The sequence below is a fragment of the Xylona heveae genome, assembly GCF_001619985.1.
Source record: "Xylona heveae TC161 unplaced genomic scaffold L228scaffold_13, whole genome shotgun sequence".
Lineage (NCBI taxonomy): Eukaryota > Fungi > Ascomycota > Xylonomycetes > Xylonales > Xylonaceae > Xylona > Xylona heveae.
Genome location: NW_017264205.1, coordinates 597,992 through 612,770, shown reverse-complemented (window position 1 = coordinate 612,770; position 14,779 = coordinate 597,992). Strand labels below are relative to the sequence as shown.

The 14,779-nt window shown below is 49.1% G+C and overlaps 2 protein-coding genes across 2 annotated transcripts; one reads left to right on the top strand and one right to left on the bottom strand.

Moving 5' to 3' along the window:
* The first annotated feature begins 2,709 nt into the window (after positions 1-2,709).
* On the top strand, positions 2,710-5,847 carry L228DRAFT_45113 (hypothetical protein). The gene has a single exon (XM_018336608.1). It carries the CDS (start codon positions 2,797-2,799, stop codon positions 5,605-5,607), a length of 2,811 nt encoding a protein of 936 aa, XP_018185066.1. The 5' UTR covers positions 2,710-2,796; the 3' UTR covers positions 5,608-5,847.
* A 1,671-nt stretch (positions 5,848-7,518) lies between these two features.
* Positions 7,519-7,922, bottom strand: L228DRAFT_271306 (hypothetical protein; the record flags this gene model as incomplete). The annotated part of the gene is made up of 2 exons (XM_018335518.1): positions 7,519-7,628; positions 7,697-7,922. 2 exons carry the CDS (start codon positions 7,920-7,922, stop codon positions 7,519-7,521), a joined length of 336 nt encoding a protein of 111 aa, XP_018185065.1.
* Between the last annotated feature and the right edge of the window lie 6,857 nt (positions 7,923-14,779).

Below are 14,779 nucleotides of genomic sequence, written 5' to 3'. Positions count from 1 at the left end.
TTCACACCCCCTCTTTTATTGCAGAGCACGAAAGAATTCCTTTTCATTTTCAACGGACCAGACTCGATCATGTTGTCGCTGTCGGGATCACTCCGTCTGGAAAGGGCGGAGTACTCAGTAATGAATTCGCCGTGACAAATTGCCTTTCAAGGCAAAAAAGTTCTTGTCGATCAGTATTACTTTATTGCTGATGGCTCGAAAACATCCCGCTATGAAAAGGGCAGTTGCCTTCGATCCGGCGACTACCCCACTTCAATCTTATTCAAGCTCCTTTGGTCCCTCGGCTCTTTGGCGGAATAGCCTTTCCGTCGGACATCCCCGAAAGGTAATTTGATATCTCTGATTATGAAATATTGCAATGTCTCTCCCGGTACGAGGGGGGAAATAATCCCGCGCGACGGCGACTCTTCGTGACAATTGCGATTACAGTTTACGGAGTAGTTGGCGCCATATGTCTCGCCGTCTGATGCCCCTGGTGCCTTTCGCCCTCGACCACGGTATGGGTCAATGGCAAGCATGCGCCGGTAAAATTATCTTCCACCTTTCATTTCTTCGCACCATTGACCATGCGATGCACCATGCCACTCACCGGTCAGCAGATGGTCATTATACTGCGCCCCCGGTCTAGTTGAGACCGGCGCAAATTCCAGAACCAACAATCTAGCGTCTAAATCAGAACCCAGAAATATGTTCCTAGGAGGGAACGAAAATGTCCAGAGAGGGGTTGAATCGGGGCATGTCAGTGCTCAACCAAGGAAACGTAGAAAGCACTCGGAGGTACAGGCGGGGATGGCTTGATTGCATGCATTATCATTGTCCCTATCATCATCGCCCCTACGAAATGCCAAATCATCTACGCAGTATGATTGGGACTCGCCGACGGGTTGGCGCTCATGCAGGACCACCAAAGTTTACGTGCGTCTAAATAATACCCTTGAGCTGTCATCATTTGCTATAATCTATAACAGTATAAGTTACTATTTGCAGCGGAGTTCGCCTTTCCAATCGCATGGCAACGGCCTAGACGTATCACGAAGGAGATTTCAAAGTTGGATTGTCTCTTAGTCTACCAGGATCGAAGCTAATAACATGTTTTCTATGCTTAGACTCGTGGAGGGGAACGAGCTTCCATCCGTCAGCCCTCCAGACTATTAAGTAAATGCTTGGTGTCGTGCCCCCGTCGGACTATCACGCACACTTTTTCGGCTACCGTTCGCCCATTCATGGTGTATCATTGGTGGAGAGCCAAGAGAGAGCCGAGGGATCTCCAACGACCCGGCAGGTCCCTCTTTCTCCCCCACAACTGGCCCCTTCTGATCAAAGCGACGTTGGCAGTCGACGGGCCATCTGGGGCTTCAAGGAGGCATTGCTTGTCTCACAGGTTGGGTGGTTTGCATGGCCACCCCTTCTGAAGATTCGTTCCTTTGATTTGAAGGATCGACCTGCTCCCTTCACCCATCCATTCATTACAGAACTAATCTCGTCAATGGCGCCGCCCATGGCCTTTTTGCGCCATAACAGCTAGGCTTTCCATCCCACACTAACTGAGCGCACCAGAAGGACGGCGAACCCGTCAAATTAGACCAGCAGCCGCACCGACACCAGCACCAGCACCAGCACTAGAGCTGTGACATGGACATGGAGGCGAACCAGGGAACAGCGGCGGACGAAATTCGACAATGTAACCTTTCGCATCGCCAACCAATCCGCCAGACCTTCTCGGAGATCAATATTGGTTACCTCCCGTCATTCCCTCCTATTCGTACCTGGTCGCCTGTCCGCTAGACAGCGGGCCCCAGGCGTATCTTTCCTGGATGGCTTGACAAGTCGATGTTAGGACGTTCGATTTGTCCGCCCACTCTGGTCCAAAAAGAATTCCCTAACCCTTTTGACCGACTTTCATGTTCCCCCACCCATCCAAAACCACCCTTCGTTCATCGACCTATCGGTTTTTCATGCTTTCGGGACTCTGATGATTCGTTCTGTCTTGCGCGCCATCGTTCTACCCAATGATGCTTGCGCTTTGCCCGTAGACTGACGTTCCGCTCTCCGCGCTCACCGGACTACTCGGCAGAGCGTAGAGTCGCAGAAGGGCCAAAATGATTCCAGGTCATGGATTGGTAACGAGAGACAAAGACAAGCTATCTTGAACTAATGCGACGTACTCTCCTCCCCCCGTTCCAACCAGACAACCCTGGTTCAAGCATTTGCAACCGCCGTCATGGCGTGGGTGGTCCTGCATCCTTGGAGCTTCTTATTCGATGCATGCCGCGTCGTCCATGCGTCTGCTCGTGCCCCCATGCCATCTTTGTGCGGGACTCACCCTTGACACGCTTCGTCGTCTGGCAATCGATGAACTTTGGGCCTGGGGAAGAGCAGCTCCTGGTCATTTCCCTTGCAGGTCATCGTGAAATCTTATCTACCCTTCGCTGGCTCGCGCGCGCACACACGAGAGAGAAAGAGGGGCCCAAGTCAAGTCGAATTCAACCTCGACCGTCGAATATCTGGTCATATTCATTCCCACCCCCACCGGGCTCAATCGTGCTGTGCAACTATCAAGTCTGGTCTGTTACAGTTGGTTTCCATATTACTACGAGTTCCTTCGCTACTTGTTCGGCTTGAATCTGGAACTTTCAATCCACTCTGCGTTGTTTTATTGTTGCTATTCCTCCCCCAGCACATAGTACAGCATTGTGATGTACGACTGACATCCTCGACACGGACAAGCTTCCCTTTGGTCCAATTTGATACATTCTTTCTTCTGGCCTTTCTGCTTCTATCTATTCACTTTCCATCATGACCATGTCATCGCCTTCTATGGCACAATTGCCTAGTCCTCTTGCAAAGTCCCCTGCGCGCAGCGTGGCTCCTCGCAAGCGGCGACGAAGAGCTCCTCCAAGTGGTGCCGCCGACGATTGCTTCACCTGCATCAAGCAGCGACGGCAATGTGATCGACGACGACCATACTGCACTCAATGCCTGGGTCATGGCGATGGCAACTGCAGTGGTTACAAGACTCAATTGACTTGGGGCGTCGGAGTGGCCAGTCGAGGCAAACTACGAGGCATGTCTCTCCCAATTGCAAGAAAAGGCCCGACGTCGACTAGCGCACCCAAAGAGAAATCATCTGCTGTTGGGTCCGTAAATAGCACATCGAGACCAAAACCCATTCGACCAACTTCGGCACCTTACGAAGAGCCCTCTCCCAGGGATCACTCTGCTTCCACGAATTCGAGATATGAAGAATCAAATGCTCTACGAGCCTACGATTTCATTCCCGTGCACCCTACGTCCTCTCCTACCGCCTCGATTTCCGCTATTCCTCATGGGACCGTTACATGGCATGAGACAATCCCAGAGCAGCAGCATCAGCATCAGCCAGCTAGGAGTATGATGAGCTCCTATGGCGAGTCCGCGCACGGCCCAGACTGGGCACCCCAGCATCCTTATGCTCATCCTGCCCATCCTTTGCACCGGCTGCAAACCTCCTTAGGGGGATCTTATGATGACGTTCAGTCATGCACTTCTGCCACCTCCTTGAGCGGCTTCAGCGATAGCGAGTATCCCTCTCCTGTGGATTATCCGGACACGCCAGAGGACATCTCCTTGATGAATGCGCCGCTCCCTCCATCTTACGCAGAGTTTTACGCACCACAGGCTCTTGGAATGAGCGCGAGCGAGCGGTCCTTTTATCCTGGTCGAGCGCCAACATCTTCATGTTCAGTGCCTTACGACGGTATGGCGTCAAGTATCAGCTCTGATCGCAGTATCTACGACTATACAGAGCCTGGCCGCTTTGCCCCACACCCAATCGGGTCATCGTATAGCACGGACGGCATTCTCGTTGAAGAAGAATTAAGAGGCAACCCTCGTGAGGCTCGTGATTCGAGGAATAGTACTGGCTATGGGTGCGGCCCCTCTACCAATCGTGATGGCTCAAGTCACGTTTTGACTGACGATGGCGTTTCTGTCTCGACAGCCTCGGTCTTACCTTCGTCTCCAGCAGGATCCTCGACGGAAGTCCCATCGCACCCTTTCCTGGAAGCTTCTAGTGCTGCTCAGCGTATTCAGTCACTGATAGGCTTTTACGACCGGGCCATCTGTCCTCGATTGGTGGCATTTGATGGCCCGGCAAATCCCTACAGAGTGCACATCTTGCGGTTGGCGATGGAAAGCGAGACCTTACGATATGCCATTGCCGCGCTCTCCGCCAACAACCTGCGTATGAGAATGAGCAAAGACCGTGCCAAGATCCGCCAGCATCATCTTGCTTCGAGCGGCGGCAGCAATCGTCGAGGCAGAAGCGTTTCTGTAGAGCCGACTCAAGAGCCTTCCCTTCGGTCTGCCGCAGATAGCCTACTGCAGGAGGAGTCCCATTTTAAGGCGACTTCAGTCCAGCTACTCAATGGGCAGCTCAAAGATTCGGAACTGGCCAAGAGCGACTCCATTTTAGCAACCCTTGTCATCCTCTGCCTCTTCCACACATGCGATACTGGCGTTTCCCAATTGCGAACCCAGTTTGCTGGGGTCAGAAAGCTTCTTGAGCTTTGCGATAGTAGATCGCAGTCCGACTTTCGTAGCTGGGTGGAATTCTTCTTCACGTGGTTCGACGTTATGACTGCTGCTGTCAATGACAGAGAACCTCAACTGCGTCAGGGATATCTCGACATGTTGAGTGCTCTTGATGAACAACCGGGCGGCCTTGCGCAAATGATTGGCTGCGACGGCCGGCTGTTTCGAATAATCTGCCGGCTGGGTCGCTTGAACCTTTTAAGCCAGAGAAGACCTGTGGCAGGACCCAGTGAGAATATGTCGGATAGCTCGCAAAGCCTCTACCGTGGACACACTCCCCAGTCGCCAGCTGCCAGTCGACAACTACCCGCTGGACGGGATTACTACAGTTTAAATTACGACAGCCTAGACGGCAGTGGCTGGACCATGATGTCGCGAAGTTTCCACGAAGGTTTCGATGACAGCAGCTCTGGCACCGATGACCGTCACGTTTTCTGGCAAGAATGGCAGGACGTTCGGGATGGACTCAAAGAATGGGAATTGGATCCGACCATGCCCGCGCAGATGTGCTCCGCAACGCCAGACGTTTCTCCCCGGCAACGAGATCTGTTGAATATTTCTGAATCTTTCCGGTATGCTGCACTTCTGTACACCGAGCGCCTTGCTCATCCGGCGTCACCATCATCGCACCCCAACTTCCAAAATCTCGTTGCCCAAGCACTTTACCACATCACCAGCATTGCAAGCACTTCAACGGTCCACAAGTTCCTCCTCTGGCCTCTTTTCATCACTGGAGGGGAATGTATCGATGAGGTTCATCGCTCCATTGTGCGCCAGCGATGTCTTGATATTCAGAGCGAATCGGGCTTCTCGAATAACATATCCGGTTTGGAAGTCCTCGAGAAGGTATGGCGCGATGATGTGGGCGATGATGCGCTGCTTGGCACCCGTGGCCGAAATGATGCTACTGCTGGGGTTTCGTCATATCCTGCAGCTGCACCGACGTCGCATGTTCGGCATGCAGCGGTTGGAGGGCAGGCATTCAAGTGGCGACGAGCAATGGATCGGTTGGATGGGGAATATATCGTGATATAAAGCGAATTCTCTCTTATATGCTCATATATTCGGCGAGCCTTGTCCGAACATCGAAATATAGCAAACGTTCCCCTTCTCCTCTCTTCTTCAACATACAGTTGGTGAAGAGCTCTTGCATTGATTATGAGATTTTGGGCCTTCGCGTATTTGTCGCGCTTCAGACATCTCACAAAACGGATCTGGATTTTCTCATTGGTCGATATTTTTGGGTAACGGGATATACCCTATTCAGCCCTTCTTCGGACAAGACTGGCGGCGTTGAGGTTTTCTGATGAAAATTCGAGTACCCTATCGGCAGGGTGTCCTGTGGCTATCTTATAGATAGCGTGAATGTTTTGGCTGTGGACCAGGGAGTAGATACTGTGACCGATAAGCGCTTAATGGCTGGGCCATTTTCTGGTGTAGAATAAAAAGAGACGACGATAACGCAAATTCCCCTCTCGAAAAATAATCAATTTTATCCCTCTCTGAATTTTAAATTCAATTCATCTCGAATCGATTTCGTACGAATTTAATATTTTTTTTTTCCTTTTGAAGTAATTGAAATGTCCCGTCATTGCTTTTCTTGACCATCATCGATTTCTCGTAGGCGATTGGGGACCGAGGGGTACTGCGTCTGTGTGTTGCGGTGGGCGTTTCATGTGGGGGAGTCGCCATCCATGTACCTGATTGCGCGAGAGCTGATTAAAGGTGGTAGTTCAGCAGGTCTCCAAATATATAAGTAAACTTGTGTACATCCAGAATCATTTGATTTCGAGCAGCAAAGCTTTTTTAAGTTATTTTACGTCTCGGCATATATGCATCCATGCCGAAGTGTGCACATATAGCTCTTCTGATTTGTGGCCAAGGGCCGATATACTTGAGGTTGTGACCCGATGCCGGAGTTGCTTCCGCTTCCGTTCCAGCTTACAACCAGTGATGTGACCTGCCTTGTTTGGCAGCGCAGTGTCTTCCCCCTGCATTTACGTCAAAGACGGCTGGTGGTCTTGTCTGAAGACAAACGAAGGGTACTTAACAAAAGGCATCTCTGACCCATGTTCTTGAACATTGAGCTCGAGGCATGGTTCGTCGTGCAAGTCGGACTCTCTTATCGCTGTCACACCTCAGACTGAGAATATATCTGAGTAGCCATGTACGCCAGATATGAGGACCTTATACTTTTGCGACAAAAAAAACTGATTATTAATGTAACTAACGATGGATTGAGGAAGCTTTCTTGATCTAGTGGATTCGAGCAGCATGGGATTCGAATGACTGATTTGTTTAGAATATAATAAACTCGAGGGGGGTCACGACTCGACGAAAAGTGGTTATTCATTGACTAAGGTGGGTATCAATTGATTATTTTTTCATTGTCTTTTTAATTTACCTCGCCTTGTTTTACGATGATATTTTTGCTTTACCTCGGTCTTGACTGAAACACTCAGGTTACCACCGCTTGACTGTATTTGATTCGACTTTTCCTTTATGTTTCCTTGACATTTATATTTATGCTCTCTTTTTTGTATCAAGACTATTTGTCTGTCACCACGCAAATGAGCCGTAACAATCACTTTCCGATAGCTTACAAGTGTCTCTTGAGAGTGTCAGTCATCAAATATGCTGTTTGACCTCAGTCACTAATTTGCATTTGGCTTTTCTTCATATTCCGTCATAAAACTCATTCAATTGGCTAACAACACTGCAGGCTATTTAACCATTTGCTTGAATGAGTGTGCTGAGTTCCATTCAAGACTTCTCGCTCTGCAAACTAAAACCTCTCCGTCCCTCAATCAAGCAACCCATCAATTTCAGTTTCAATTTCAACCTCAGTTCCTTCCAAACCGTTTAGTCCTACTTCGAAATTTATGGTCCACAACCGGTACAATGCCCGCTGCAATGTCATCGTGCGACCTATCGAAGTGCACCGTCTTAGAGATTGACGTTGGTGCAGGCAACGTTGACCAAGCCGTTACTGTCGCCAGTGCAGCAGGCAGCCTGGTTGCTACCGCAAGCCTGGCTAAGGGGAATATTGATTCCAACTGGAGAATGTCAGAACATTCCACATCTTGTTGGCACTAGGTGCCGTATTATAAATGAGAGAACATACCAACTGGGATATTGAGAGCAGTGCAAGAGCCGCCCAAAACACCATCGAGGATACCGCCAATGAGGCCACCGCTACTCTCGCTGTCGGTGTTGCAGCAGGAGAGGACCTGGCCATTGCCACAGCTGGCATCACCGACAGTGGGTCCGCTTCCACCGTTGGGAGATGGAACGGCCGCGGCGAGAGTGAAGAGGGCCGGGAGGGCAAGAGCGAGAGTCTTGAACTGCATGTTGGCGATGATTGTTTAAATTTGAAGCGAAGTGCTTTGAGTGGGCTTTGGCTTGGCTGTGGATGTTCGGCTGCTGGATCTCTGGATGACCTGTCGAGCTCTTCTCAAGTCGGGGAAATGACCTCGAATTTATAGACGAGGCAGGTCGTCCTCTTTCCCGGCTTCCCTCACCGATGCTCTGCCACGACTTCGTCCTCTGTCGTCATTCAGACGTCTATTCCAGGATTCCGATGGAGAAGAAGCTTACTCCTCTCTTCCGTCTCCTCGCAGCGTGCATGTTGTTGTTTCTTTTCTCCCTGGTTTGCTCGTATCCGCCTCGATTTCAAAATGCACGAACTTGAGCACAAGGTGGAGAAGGTGGAGACCCAACCACATGCACGGATATGTTTGGGTCATGGCGATCTCAATCGATATTCGTGCTGCTGCAGTCCATTGCTCGACTATAGTTCTGAACAAGGCCACTATCACCAAGCTTTACGCCGGAGAGAATTGATCCAAGTGGTAAAATCCATGATGGAAGCCCGCTTCAACTTCAGATTCTCTTACGTTATCCTTTGCATTGTTTGGTCGAGCGCAGACGGTTGATCCTTGTATGGCACAGACATGCAGTTGGATATGGCAAGACTCGTGAGGTGCTCAGCCTTTAGGTTTCCGCAATTTTCGTCCCCTTCCCCTTGGTTTCATGGAAATTTCCTTCTTTTCCACCCGAGATCACAAAGGTGACACTTCTGCCCCATTGGACGACTGCCCCCTCTCCACATCATTTTCTTCGCCGGCAGCACGACTAACATTCCCGTCAGTTGCTGCGGCAGCTACTACAACTACCCGTCACCACTCTACGGGAAAGGTGGAAGGGCGGCTTCCCTAAGTTTTGTGGACCGTATAATAGTACGATAACAGTACCCACGCCAATGGTAAATCATTTACAACGGGTCGACGCTACTACCTGACTAGCCTGGTCCCGAAATTTTGGAACACTCCGTCATTGTGGCTCTTACACACGCGCAAAGACTTCATTCGTCGACGGAATCTACTTCCTTTCCTAATCTAGGGCCAGGAAACTACTCAAAACTGATGCTCATATCCAATCTGGACCTTGTACGCAGCACACTGGCTGGAGCAGAGCGCTTGCAGGAAAGAGCCCACCACTAACACCCATCGGTGAGAGTACCACCAGCTATGTGGATCACAAGAAAGTGGCGCTCTGGTGAAGGCTTCTCAAGTGGTGATATGCTGGACACAGCTCGTATCTGCGTCCGTGGCTTGATGATGGCAAATCCACAACCTCACCCAATCTTAAAACGCACCCTGGAAAATTACTCATGGTGCTTTCAACGTGCTGAGAGGGAAAAAGTGGCCTGTTGGCTTGCAGGCCAGGATGGGATGGGGCTTGAAATTTTCGTGCTTTCCCCACAAACCGGGGCGGCCCGCTTCTCCGGCGCCCCGTTTAGAGGAGCTGCGATCCCCTTTCAGTGCATCATCTCAATATATGATTCTCCACCTCAGGCACAATTTGCTCGGGCCCTGGGAGCTCGCTCGAGCTTCCTGACTCTGCTATGGTGGCTTTTTACAACGCAAGCCATTCTACCACTATGACGAAAGAGGATGCATTACCTGGATGGTATTGATACATACGGCGCGTCCAAGGAGTTTGAGACTGTAATCCACCCGAGGGGTACTTAACTTTTCTTGCAGAAGTTGTTTTTTTCAAATGCCCTCGAAATTAAGCAATTTGTCCTCGGGTTCTTCTTCCTGAATCAATTTTTCCGATGCTTCGGGGATTAATCGGGCTTCCTAGACGTCGCTACGTGGATAGGCGGACCTGGGTGCCATTTGGGCTAAACTGTTCCAAACTCGGCTATAGAGGTCTTACCGCTCGCCACAACTAGCCTTCTCGGCGAATGATTGAGCTTCGACCTTGTTTTGGTGCTTCCGAGGCTGGCTTGGATGATAGCCACGACACCGTTCCTGTTTGAAGTCCATATGCAAATTGCAAATCCCGAATGTTATGGGGCCGGGACCCAAATTTTCTCGCTGAATAGTGCGCGTACCTGCACGCCCCACAGAATATCCCTGTTGATCGGGTTTCGTTGCTGGAATTCTGGACGGCGGGGTATACCGGCCCGCGCGAGAATTACGAGCATATTCCCTTGGGCCGATGATCGGAAGATAGGCAGATGATCCCTCAACAACAACGAAGGGGAAAAAAATAAGTCAGTGTTGCCGATCATCATTAACCTATCGAAGATCACATTGAAGAAAGATGAGGCACACGATAAGTTTTCAAATCCAGAATCGTCGTCTGAATTTTTACGGGACTTTTGCAGAGCATCCCCCTGCACAGGTCACGAGACCTTTTCTGTTTGCACCGTTGTTCAATGACCACACGCCTTGGAAACGAGGCCCCTGTCTTCTGCAAAGTTCGCTATAATGGCCTGATGTCTGTGCAATGACGGCCGGCCCGGGACCTGATCTCTTGCCAGATCTGATCATCTTTAGCACTGTTCCGTTCTGAATACGGAGATAGTCGAGATGAATCTCCTCAATTTGGTGACGGTCCCAATACGTCACTGAGAATAGCGGGTCATTCTCCGAAAACTGCCAATCTGGACGGTGAAAGTGATGTTCGAAAAATTCTGCTCAACGCCCTCCGGCCTTTGTCCTCTCCTCTCCTTTGTTAATCAAGCTGTTACGCTTTGTTCGCCCCATAGGCGTGATGCAAAAAGCAACTACTTTTGCTCGGCATTCCCTTATTTGTCTATTAAAAACGAGTTCAGGTTTTTGAGGCGCGCTAAATCTCGAGACTGATACCCAAAAGGCCTTCGTCCGAGTGGCAATGCGCAAAGACATATGCGTAACGCTGCCCGCAATTTTGCGGTGAAGTGTGGCTGGCTAAGAGCAATCTTGTGGGCAGCGTGATGTGGCATTTACTGGTTGCAGCTATCAAGAAAAAGCTGCACAATGATGCTTTGGCGCAACAGAAGGTTGTCTTTTCTGGCGTCAAGCCCGCGTTTCGAGGCTTGGAACTTGACGCGCCTCCTTGGTTGATTCATCGCATGCGTCTGCAAACCCCTTCTCCGCTCTCACATGCACGTATCATCAACATCAAAGCAACGTCTTCCTGTTCTCAGATTGTTTACTGCGCTGCACCCAAAGCAGCATTACCCTTGGGCACGGCTGTCTCCACTTGATGACTATGTGGCAGTTTCCCTCTCACGAGCAACATGCGGAGGAGCGCCTCGAAGGATGAAGAGGCTATGTGCCAAGATGGCAGGGCCCCGCACTCCATGCTTCACGACAGACAAGCAACAGGATACGGTTGCGAAGCGCCTTCTTTCATCACCTGTCGAACACTTATGAGAGAGAGGGTCAATGGGAGATGATTCGTCTTTCTCCGCGGAGATCTCAGTATAGCATTCGTTATGGTAATTGCTAACTTACTTTTTCTAGAATAACAGATTCACCTACGCAACGACTGCGAGTCCATCTCGCATTTCTTCTAGAGGAACATAAAATTATGAAACCCAAGCATGACGTGGCATAAATTATACGACGGTGGGCTTGTACGGAGAAACTGTGCATTTATCCTTCATTCCTATAGCCGAGTCAATTATGTCCCCGGCCATAATGAATATCTCAAGGGAAGTGTCGGGTACGAGGAAGTAGTGAAGGTATTGGATGAAAGCAATGATTCATATCGTGTCATGCATTACAATTCACTGAAGATTATGGCTTCACGTCACTGAGTACGACTGATGGGCACATATATATTGGGCCTCTTTCTCTCCTTCATACTACTTTTCCCTTTCCCCTCGCCGTGAAAATATCATCCTCCCAAAATCCCATACTCATCTCGCAACTTTGCCTTGATTGTGCAACTCTCTGACTGGACTACTTTGCTGGAATTAATCATACATTTACGCTGGCTGTCTTTCTTTATTGTTGAATACACGGGACGCTTGGTTCTCGGCCGCTGCCTTTGCAAATATGTCCTTATCATTTGATCTTGTCCATTGACATGAGCATTCTCTTCAATGTCCTCCTGGCCTTGCGGCTATGGAGAGTCGCAGCCGTGAGCTTGTACAGCCAAGATTCAAGGAGACCTGCAAAAACCCATATTTACTCCTTTCCCTCGTTCTTTGACGACATTGATACACGGAAATTCGCACAAAAATGCCTAAACAAATTATTCGCAACGTATATTAAACAACTTACGTTTCGTTATTGAACCTTCGTCCCGTGGCAGACCTTATGTCTGGCCAACTCTAGCGGAAACTGGGATGACTTTGAACAGTTAGACTGTTCATTACTCAGATGAGGTCATAATCGCCGAAAGCTACAAGAGCTTAAGTCGCCCCTTTCTTCTCGGTTCTATCAGGTTTCTCTCAAGTTCTCAATATTCAAGCATCAGCCAAGCAGAACAAAATTCGAGGTCCAGCTCAATTCAACAAGAACCGTGATTTTTTTCTCATAATTACCTAAGTCCCGATCATAGTATATGATGGATCACCTTGAAACGTACAGCTCGTTTTGTCATTTTGCCATGGTGTGGATTTAGTGCAGGCTCTAAGTTACAGCTATAGCCGCCAGGCCGCGTTCAGGCGCTTGGCGGCTCTCAGGCCCTCAACCTAACATCGGCTTTTTTTTGGTGGATCGATGAACTGGGGTACGGTGTACCACTCACCGCTACGAATATATGATTCTATGATCATCCGTTGATGAGGGGAGACAGACGCAGGAAATGATTTATCCTGAAGAAATTAGTGCTGGATCTGCGGATCCAATGGAATGCCAGTCTCTGTGGTGACCATTACGTGTGGCTTTTTTTTTTTTTAACTAGCTCCCTGGTTGGGCGATTGATGCGAGTCTGTGACGAATGGCAGAACACTGCATCGAAGATGTTCGAAGTTGATGGGGATTGATGATTGACTTGAAAGGGGCAATGAATGGAACATGCATTCCCAAAATTCCCAACCCAACAACGGCGTTACAGAGATCTGATTGTTCAACAACATGGATTGCTTTTGAATCTTCATCTGAAGGTTAAATTGAAATGGACTTCAGTCATTTAACAACATCGTATACCCCGCGAGAAATGGGTTAGAGAGAATACAACCGGCAATAGATCACTGGTATTTGGTGGAAGATTTAGCGTCTCGACTTCAACGACAGTCGGGAGTCGGTCTATTACGAGACCAAACGTGAAACTTCATAACACCACGATCGTGACACTACAAAGCACCTCCTTTTGCCATCAAGTCCAGGAGCAATCTGTCGAGAAGCTGCGACCCTGGCGCATAGGCATCTGTCGGATTCAGGAGGAAGATCCGATCTCGTTTTCGATTCCGGGCCAAACGACGAAGCCGCCTCGATGACTGGTTCTGTGAAGTCGAGCAAGAAGACAATCGATAGTAAATACTGCATCTCAAGATGGGAGTGGATTCATCGAAAGAGCTTCAATGGCATCAGACTCCACAGCGATCCGGTGGATGATCTCAATCCATCTAAAGAAGGTCTATATCATGTTTCCACGTTTCTACCGAACACTCAGACAGCAACCATTGAACGATTGATTCTTCCTGAACAAACCTTTCTATTATATAAGCGCGGGACATGAAAATGTGGATTGGATTGGGAATTAGAGCATTGGATCCAATTGTACTTACAGTCATCGTACAACACGTGGGGGATGTTTTCTTCTTATGGTTGCTCCTGCTGGTCGCTCCTGCCTTTGTGCAAAACGGCGGGAATCAAAGCGACGCACAGAACCGCGTGTGTGTCAGTGAAGAAATTCCCGTCAAGAACTCTTTCCATTCTAGGGCAGAAAGAAAGACTTGCCACCGCTGCCTGCTCATCTTCGACTATCTTATAGCCACAACCTCAAAAAAGGAAGGGGCCCTTACGCGTCTGTTTATAATGCTCCTTTTGATCCTCTGTTGCTTCTTAGAACAACAACATCGAGCAGACTCGATACGAGTCTGCGTTGGGTGATCGAAAATCTTAATTCTTTTCTTTGATTCCTTGGAGAAAGTGGCCGCAAGGATATGAAGCTGTCTCATTTCTTTGTCCCCGCTGATTTCACAAAATTTTTCTTTCTCTATACCTGAGACGTCAAGGCTTGGACATGTGCCCCGTCGACCAAGTTCTCTTTTCGTTGTTGGATTTCGACACCGTTTCGTCCAGCTATGGACGTGACAAAGTTCTCAGACACATAGACCAAGTTCTACGAATATATTCGGAAAACACAACCGAGATTAGACCCCTTTCGAACTTCCTCTCACTCATCATGTATGGTTGTTCGTCGTTGGTTTCCCTCAATACATTTGAGCGATCGGATCTCTAGCTGCGCAAGTGTCCAGGGAATTTCCAGAAACCCGTTTTCTTGATGCAGCGCATCTCGTGCCAGCGTTGCCAGCAATACAGGAGTTTCGACCCAGATGTCGCGACCTAGTTTATTTACCATGCAAGCACTTCCATGGATCAACCGAATTCTTCTGCCAAGCCTACTGCTGCAAGATATTACAAGGAAGCTTTTACGAAGAGCAGACATTCACAACACAAATGGGAGGAGGATGCTCTCCAGCGAATGATTCCTCTGAACAACTCTTTGCCCGCCGGCTTGAACCCATAGTATCTACCGCAGCTTATCTTGTGATTTCAAGGTTCGCGACTGAGATTGCTGCTCAGCTTGTTGATAATTCGACCTATTTACTGGGAGCCCATCCGTTTTCAACGGGTTTCTCTGGCTCGAGGCTAACCTGTTACAAGAATATTATAAACGGACGAAACAGGAATGGAGGAAGCGAATGGCCTTGCGCTGAATTTGATGGAAGATATACTGGCTTAAATTTTGCCTT